This window comes from Meleagris gallopavo, chromosome 5 (genome assembly GCF_000146605.3).
Source record: "Meleagris gallopavo isolate NT-WF06-2002-E0010 breed Aviagen turkey brand Nicholas breeding stock chromosome 5, Turkey_5.1, whole genome shotgun sequence".
In the NCBI taxonomy this organism is placed as follows: Eukaryota; Metazoa; Chordata; class Aves; order Galliformes; family Phasianidae; genus Meleagris; species Meleagris gallopavo.
Window position 1 is genome coordinate 18,175,577 of NC_015015.2, and position 8,755 is coordinate 18,184,331.

General features: G+C 41.5%; 2 protein-coding genes across 4 annotated transcripts in view; both read right to left on the reverse strand.

The window, feature by feature from the left end:
• SLC1A2 (solute carrier family 1 member 2) overlaps positions 1–394 on the reverse strand; it is an 84,907-nt gene extending 84,513 nt beyond the window's left edge. The window contains exon 1 of the mRNA XM_010711251.2: positions 83–394. Coding sequence (XP_010709553.1) covers positions 83–117 — 35 coding nt within the window. The 5' untranslated portion in view covers positions 118–394. The remainder of the gene's footprint in view (positions 1–82) is intronic.
• Positions 395–1,994: 1,600 nt separating this feature from the next.
• The window catches only part of PAMR1 (peptidase domain containing associated with muscle regeneration 1), a 53,737-nt gene continuing 46,976 nt past the window's right edge, over positions 1,995–8,755 (reverse strand). For all 3 annotated transcript variants that reach the window (XM_010711253.3, XM_010711254.3, XM_010711255.3), the window contains 4 exons: positions 7,763–7,829; positions 5,638–5,870; positions 4,319–4,614; positions 1,995–3,043 (listed from right to left, as the gene is read on the reverse strand). In XM_010711253.3, coding sequence (XP_010709555.1) covers positions 2,507–3,043; positions 4,319–4,614; positions 5,638–5,870; positions 7,763–7,829 — 1,133 coding nt within the window. In that variant the 3' untranslated portion in view covers positions 1,995–2,506. The remainder of the gene's footprint in view (positions 3,044–4,318; positions 4,615–5,637; positions 5,871–7,762; positions 7,830–8,755) is intronic.

Genomic DNA, 8,755 nt, shown 5'->3' on the forward strand with positions numbered 1-8,755 from the left:
AGCGGGAAAGGGGAAGGGAGGGAGGTTTGAGAGGCTGCCGGGGCTTCTTGCAACCCTTCCCAGCCGATGTAGAGGTCCTCACCTGTCTGAAAGGAGGTGCTTGAGGTAGTTTGGCATCTTAAAAATAAGTCCTTGACCTTTGAAAGAGGTGCAGACACAGCTGTAGCAACCTCCTCCCGCCGTAAGCCTTCACACAGTGATTTTCATCCCACAGCGTTTCAGAAGAATAAACTTTGGGGTGGTACACAGCCGGTGAACAGCGATGGTGTTGCTGCCCGACCCAGCACCTCTCAGCTATTTGTTGCCAGCTCTGTAGCGACTGAAACTAAACGGGGACGGCACTGAGGCAGAGCTGGAGGATCGGTAAATGCTCACCATGGCCGATTGGAGGTAAAAGGAGAGGAGTGAGAGCTCGGACTGGAATCAATGCAGACTTCTGCAGTTCAGCATGCCTGGCTCTCTCTCTTGGACAGAGGAAGAAACATTCAGGGCCCATTCTTCTCAGTTGCAGCAGCAAAGAACAACGCAAGGCAGAGCGGGGCAGGTGCGGTGCCACAGCTGAGAGCAGCACCAGCTCACAGACCTTCACAATTTCTGTATTACCATTACGGTGTCAAAACTCTTATTTAATGTAATTATGGAAGAGCTCTCAGGAGGCAAGCCATGCTCCATAAATGATTATATTCCTTTCTCCTTCCTTCATTTTATTCACTGTTGCAGTATTAGGAAAAAAACAATACCTTGAACTTTTGCAAGTTTACCCTCCTCTAGAACTATCACCTCAACCCCCTTTTGTAAGGGGGAGTACCATACATTCACTGGAATGTCTTCCTCCCAGTGGAGGAGTGAAACACATCTGATTTTTCATATTTAATTCAGATTTTTTGTTGCCATACAGTTTGTAAGCCAAGCACCTCTTTGGCAGTACGACATAGACAAACAACATAAAGTAATTCACTTTGGTTGTAGCCCTTAAATTAGAGGGCTTAAGCTAAGCCCTTAACTAAAACCCGGTCCTTTCGCCAGTGAAAATAAGGAAAGTGCAAAAGCATTCAGTTCTTCCACCCAGGAAGGCAAAAAGGAATTATGTGAAACCAATTGCCCACTTAGCATAATGTGCAGATTCAAAAGTGGATGGGTACTACAGAGCACAGAGAAACTGAACAAGATTTCACAGCATCAGAGAAATGGGAGTTGGAAACAGACTCATCAGCTTCCAAGAGCCACAGCCATGCCATAGGTTTGGCAGACAGTGACTTCAGGATCCACGTCTTTGGTGGAGGTGCTCAATTCTTTCAAATCTTCACATCCAACTGTTGCTGTGACCTGGTTTGGGCACTGCAGGTTCTACAAATTCCAGAGTGTTGTTATCTGTGATGAGAGGCATTCCTCTGTTTGCCTTCCTCAGCTTTTTTCTCTTCCATTTTCATTCATAACAAGAGGGGAAAATGATTCAGTGAGAGAGAAGTGGTTAAGAACCATGAGGAGACCAAAGTCTCTCCACTGGACAGCATGCCCAACAGGACAATCTCACACTTTGATGTCAGAAAGTCCAGAAAGGAAAAGTCTCCGCTCAGCGTGACACCTGGCCATAATTCTTTACCTTGCTGCACTTCACGTGAGTTATTTTGCCACAGAAGTATGTGAGCAGATGGAAACCAGAAGCTGTGCTGATGTTTTTAGAGATCCTTGAAATAATCCATGTGGAAAAATGTTTTGAAAAGTGTGTTTCAGGTTTTCATCCATTCAGAATATAAGGTGGGAGAGAACTCTCTGAGTACATTTCATTGCAGTGGTTCATGTACAACAATAGCATCACTGGGTGTATGAAGAAAAGAAGATCCTTGTTATTTATGCAGTAACTGAATTGTGTGCTGATGCTGCCTTTCAGCATGCATGAAGAGCCTCAGTAAGAGTCACGTGCAAACAGACAAGGGCAATAGAGAGCCCCTGGGGTGTGACACAGATAAAAGAAGAAGGAATTTAAACGTGGGTATGGTAAAAAAACAAACCATGGTTTATTTAAAGGTGTAAAGTACTTTGGAGGGAAAAAGATTATATTGTACTATGGCAATAGAGATAGCACATAACTTAACAAGCTCATCCAACATAATGAATTCAGGCTACTCTTTGCAGCCTCCTACTCCTTCCTGTCAGTCAGACTGACGTTTGGGAGAGGCTTGCCCAGTGACTTCTCTTGGGGACTCCAAACTACAGATTAATTTCAATCACAATTTGCTGTCCTGCATCTGTACATCAGACTCGGGAGCAGGGTATCACCCTCCCACCAGGGGAGACAGGTGAAAAATGGCAGAATTTCCCATGCACTATGACATTTAATCATGAATTGAGAGTAGCCTGATGGAGCGTCTGATCCAGGATGATTACCAGGGTATCTGCCTTAACCTTATCCCAGGCGTTCGTCACTGGGATAAAAAGCCTAAAGCAGCAGAGACTGTGAGAAATATCATGTTAATTATAAAATGCCATTTCCAGACACAGCTTTTTATTTCAGGTTCTTTTCAATCCAGTCTTTGAAAGGAATCACTTTGGTGTAACCACTGTAGAGTTCTAGGCTGCAAGTTTTATCATAACCCCAGCTCACTAATCCCATCAGATGCCACCTTAGCTCAGGAGATGCTTTTCCTGGTAAAGTTATGGCTGCAATCCCACCAGTCTCAGCAGGGCAGATATTCGAGAAGGCTGTGTGGTCCTGTTTGGCACAGAACATGCTGTCGGTGATGCTGACCTGTATCCCATTATCCTCATACTGTTGCTCACACAACAGTGAGTCCACCATCTGAACAGCTCCCATGCGGATTGTGTCATTCTTGTATCCAGGATCTTTAATATCAGCCAATACCTTCCAGCCGGTAACTGTTATTTTTAAATCTTCTGTGGATGAAGTCAAGTCATGAGAAGATGCCAAGCAAATGGGTTGGACACGACTGCTGATTCTGGCTTTGTCCAAAAGTTTTATGACAGCTATGTCAGAATCAAGTAATATGGGGTCGTAATTGGGATGCACTATGATGGCAGAAATCTGGGGAGGAAACAGAACAGGAAGAATTATAGTGTTAATAGCAATGGCAAATTAGCAGCACTATTTCCATACTTTTACGCTGTAGTTTGTAGTTTCCTCACCTCTCCTCTCCACTCCCAAAGAATTATTTTACCTTAGATGATTCTCAAATGATTTACCTATGATTCTCAAATGAGAATCATAGAATCCTTAGTGTTGGAAGAGACCTCTGAAGGCCATCTAGTCCAAACATGGAACATGCAAAGAGGTCAAGCATCTTCTGTTAAGAACACGTTTGGTGGCTTGGTTTTCAAGCCAGTTTTTACTGCTGGAAAATCCTCCTAATGGAATACAGTCAAAGACATTTCCAGCAAAATGGGGAGTTAATGGCCAGTTCCTGTGCAAGCTACAGTAGGGAACCTGATTTAGCAGGGGGGTTGGACTTAATGATCTCCAGAGGTTCCTTCCAGCACCTATAGTTCTGTGATTCTGTGATTCAGTAATAAAGTGCTGGGGCCAAATATTTAATGGCAGCTACTTTTATGAAACACTAGAAGGAGGAAGATGATTCCTATAAGAAATATTGTCTAAAAAGTCATGTAATTAGGAAGGTGTGAAAAAGCTGGGATTAGAGAATGAAAACAACAATAAAAGGGAAGGATGGGAACCACATTAACAATGATTTCTTGGATAAAATCCATTAATTACCCCCCACTCCAGAAAAAGAAACACAGCCTTGCTGTATTTCTTCTCATCTTGATTTCTACCTCTCTAGCTTTACTTGAAATAACAAACCACTCTGGCAAGCTTGAGGTGCTATTTTTGGAATTGAATTCAGATACAAAATTCTTTTAAGTTTAAAGATAGATAGATAACCTTGGGACAGCGGTATGAAATATTTTACTGGTGTCAAAACCACAATCTAGAGCACAAGTGTTTCTTTCATAAATCATGCTAATCACTTTTGACAATAACTGACATCTCTTTTTTTTTTTTTTTTTCTGGCAATATCACTCCAGATGTCATGACCCAAGGAATCTGAGTTATTTTCTTAGTGATCTGTGTTAGGAGGGAAGTATGCTAGTTGGACAGTGTCAGGGGAATTTTATGCACTGCAGCATGTCCCCTCCTTGTGCCGTGACAGTTCTGTCAATTGATTCTCTAGATACACATCTCAGAGAACAGCATGTAAAACAGTGCATTGCCCAAAGGATAATATTTTTCTCCCCGTACAAGATGAATGTGATCAGCATCTGTCAGTGCTCATCATTTTCTGCTCCCAGCAGACTTACTCACCCTCAGGTTCTGGATGGTCTTTTCATCCCTGTCATCATCTCTGTAGAATTTCCCCAGAACCACCTTGAGCTCTGCTGTCTTGAGCACGATGGTCTTGCCCAGGTCAGTGACACAGTGAGCTGCCACCACTACGGTGCGCTCATTCACCAGAGCCCCGCTGCAGATGAGGATCCAAGCTCCTTTTTTGAGACTGTTCTCCTTCACCCCATTGGCCGTCCGATAGATTGCTGCTTGCCATGGCCACCTGGTAGAGGTTACAGCCTTCTGAAGAGTGATATTTTCTGCTTTTCCACAGACTGAGGAAACATGAAACAAGAATGAGGTGATGCCTCTTCCCATCAAAGAATCCAAATGTTATTCTCAGTTCTTGTTTAGGATGTACTAGAATGAACCAAGCTGTAACTGTCAGCATAAGAGACAGCTTTCTAATAGGTCTCTATCTCCAACCTGCAAAATTTTATATAGCATTAAAAAAAAACCCTCTTTTTTTTCCTTGTTATTCTCTGAATTCCTGGCTGAAGTAGAAATGTAGAATTAGCACTTGAGTAGGTGAATTTTAAAGATAACTTTATCAAACTGCACTCTAATGAGAAAATTACGTAAAGAAATAGAAAGAACACCCTTGGTTCTTGCTTATAATAAAAGCCAGCGGTGTACTAAAACTATTCCAGGCAGTCACAGAGTAGTTGTGCTGTAGCTGAGTTCAAGCTTATGAGAATAGACTTGTCTTGCAGCAAAATTTTGAACCAAATACACATAAATCAATACCTATTCAAAGCAAAAGCTGTGCCCTGTCCTAGGAATATATCACTATGGGTCAGACCTGGGGTAAGTTTTCCTGCATTTGGAAATGTTTGCTTACACTTTGCAATAGCAACCCTTCCTTAGCAGACTAAGTTAAGGGAAGAGCCTTTTTAAAATGCAGGCCCTGCATTCCATTCCTTAAAGCTCGATACAAGCAGTGTACCAAAGCAGAGATGAAAGAAAAATCATATTTGCAATAGTAATACAGGAAAAGTGATAGTAGGAGCACATTTTCAAACCACGAGGGAACCACATTCCAACTTTGCTTGATGAAAGAATAGAAAAATTGATGGCAAATTACACTGCCAAAAGCTTCATCCCTTTGCCATCACCTACAGAAGTTCTACTGGTGGACAAAAAGAGCTGTCTGTCCTCTAAGCTTTATTGCTGCTATCTCCCAGCTGCAAGCATGCACAGTCTACACTGTTGGGATTCCCTAATTATCTAAGATGAATACACAGCTTGTTGTCCCATCAGCCAAGAGACGTGTGCATTTTTTTCCCCTGGAGACTCACTTGGAATACACACAGGGGCCCTTCCACTCCATTTTCCTGTCTTCAGACAAGTCCTCCTGCTGCTACCCAAGCGGCGGTAGAAAGGAGAAATGCATTCATACTGAAGCTGAGTGTGCAGATGCTGGTACCCTGGGGGCAGGTCTCCGAACGGCAGTGCTGGCTTCTTGGTTGGGTAGATTTCAAGCTTTTGCTTGCTGAATGCAGATGAGTAAAGCTGATGCAAAGGTGTTTCCCTGTTTCAATGAACAAAGAACAAGGTCATAATAAAAACACGAGAACAGCAATCATTTCCATAGCTTCATCACTAGCTGCGTTAAGTATCATTTAAAAGCATGAGCAGTTTGTGAAAGAGAGAGGCAAAATATCTTTCCAACATAGTTTAACAATATTCCCATTTACATTCCAGCTATTTTATTTCTATATGTGCATATGTTTATAACTTGTAATATGTTTATAACTTATATAACTGCTTTATAACTACTTGTATCTCTCTTCTTTTTTTTTTTCATTTTACAGTTTCTGGATTATATCCAGTTGCCTCTGAATGTGGAATAGTTTTTTTTATAAAAGGTCTGAAATACTCTGGTTTTAAACAGAGAAATTACACTAGAAGTTGGTGTCACCATAATTAATTCTCACTAGAGAGGAGTTAGGCACATCTTTTCTCTAGTGAACGTTTTAATAGGCAGTATTAGGAATCGATTCAGATTAAATCATGTTGATAAAGTTGCTTGACTTAGCAATTAACCAAGATAATTACCTCACCACAGAGATTTCATAATTGCAATAATCACTACGCTTCCATTTTGAAATTGTACTGATTAGCTGAGACACGACATATAATTAAAGAAATAAATAGATGCATCAGCTTGGATATGGACCATAAGCTTGATGACAGTAATACTTTAATCTTCATCACTTAAGACATATCCCTTGCTGTAATGGTTAAAAGCGTATTTGTACACAAAAACCTATTTACATCTGAAAAATTAAGCAATAAATTAATTTCTCTTGCTATTTCCAGAATTGCCTGTGTCCAGAAAAAGCCATAAGAATGCTTTTCACATGGAAATTCTATTTTTGGTCCAAGAGAGACTGCCTCCATCATATAGAATTTGTGAGTAGGCAGCACTGAGGGGAAGAGAAGATGTTAAGAATAAGAGCAACCACAAGCTTCTTTGGAAGAAGGACGAGAGCTGCTGTGGTAACCCTAAGTCTGCCTGGTTCCATTTCCATCTGATGTGACCCTACAAAGTTGCATTATCCACACTTGGCCTTATGTATGGAGTGTAGAACATACATCAAGGCATAAAACCAGTTCACATACATGAGATGCCATCACGATGCCATGCAAATGGGAGATGGATGCACTCTGATACAGCTTGCATTAGTATCAGAAACGTCTACATAAAAAGACCTGTGTTCAAAAGTGAGTCAAGAAATTGAAAGAAGAAAAATCTTTTGATGGCTCTGAGAGCCTCCTGATGCTGCCTCAGGAACATCTCTTCAACTCATACCCTATAGACAGCTGGAGACTGGGAGACTATTTGGGGGAAGTGCGTGCTTGCCTTGTTGCTAAAGTTTGCTTCAGACATCTGCTACTGGGTCCAATCTTTTCCTCCCTCTCTTCCTGCCTTGCTTCCTCCTCTTCCCCGTGCTCATCCCAAAGCTAGCTGTATCAGTATCAACTGTGCTATGTGGCTTTGGGTGATGGAATGTAAGGGAGTCAGATTACATTGCCCTTTCTCTCCTTTCTCTCCCCACTCATTTCTTCTCTAAGGTGATACATTTTCATAATTTAAGACACATTGCTAGCTGGAGGGAACTGTTCCTCAGACTGTTCTTGTAGTCTGTTACAAGCTTGCAAGCCTAATTCTGGCATGGTCCAGTACTCCACACACTTCACACACACTTCACTGCTTTTCTTTCTGGCTGCCTCCTGCAGCTTGCCATCCTGTGCTCAATCAGACCTCCCTTCCCAGCAGCTCTCATTGCTTGGTTGTCAGTGGAGTTCACATAGAGCACTTCACAGGACTGGTTGCTCAGGCTAAGACACATAGAGTGAAAAGAAGGGAAAAGCAATCCCATTTTTCTTAAAACTGTGGTTAAAGTACTGTGTTCTCACCTTGATTGAACTTGCATCGGCAGCACTTTCTGTCTCACCAGGTCAGAGATCTTTGGCTCTCTGCAGGCTAGAAAAAATATAATGTTTTACAGTATTTTTCCATATTCACAGCTCAAACGTTATGGCTCATCCTTATTTCCATCCCTTCCTCTCACTAACAAGAGGGGACTGGATTAAGAAAAGAGGCAGGAAGTTGCATGCATTAAAATAAGGCTAAGCCCTAAAACATAAAGCTTTAGTAAAATCTCTAGATCTATCCCAGTTACAAACATGGGAGCAAATCAACATCTTCTGCACTGGGCATTGTCAGCTATGGAAGATTTGTTTGCCAGTGTGTCTGAACGCCAAAGTTACACCACCACAGCTGGTGGTTGTGAACCTGAACAAATTTTTGCAATAATGGAATTATAGAAAAAATGTTTCACTTTCATCTGTGTAGCCACACAGAGCTAATGCCAGTGAATCAGTGCATGAGAAAGGCTGCAAGATATTGCAGACATCTAAAAGCCTGTTTGCATGTGCTCCATTTGGGAGGAGCTGGAGACTCAGAATCTGAGGATGACCAGAGAGTTACCTGAATATGCCTGCATATGCAGAAAATAATAGAAGCACAGTGAGGATTTCTAATTTTGCATATTCCGTTAATTTGCTTTAAGACTAGGATAAAATATTCAGCTCTATCATTTCAGATGACTCTGCTGGGATTTCCTTCCTGCTGCAGAGAGCAGAAGAAATAGAATCTTGCAGGATGTATCTCATCTGTATGTTTAAGCATTCATTTCTGTGGGATTTAACATAATCTTGCTCTTTGTGGTTACTGTTATATGTTAACCTTTATGTCATTATCAAAGTTAACATCAATAAAGAAGCTTTCCACAAATGGAGATGATTATGTGCTTCAGGGAGAGAGTATTTCCATCTAAAATAACAGAATAAAGCAAATTCCCCAAGGGACAGATATATTTCCTTATATTATCATTACTTCAGTTAACA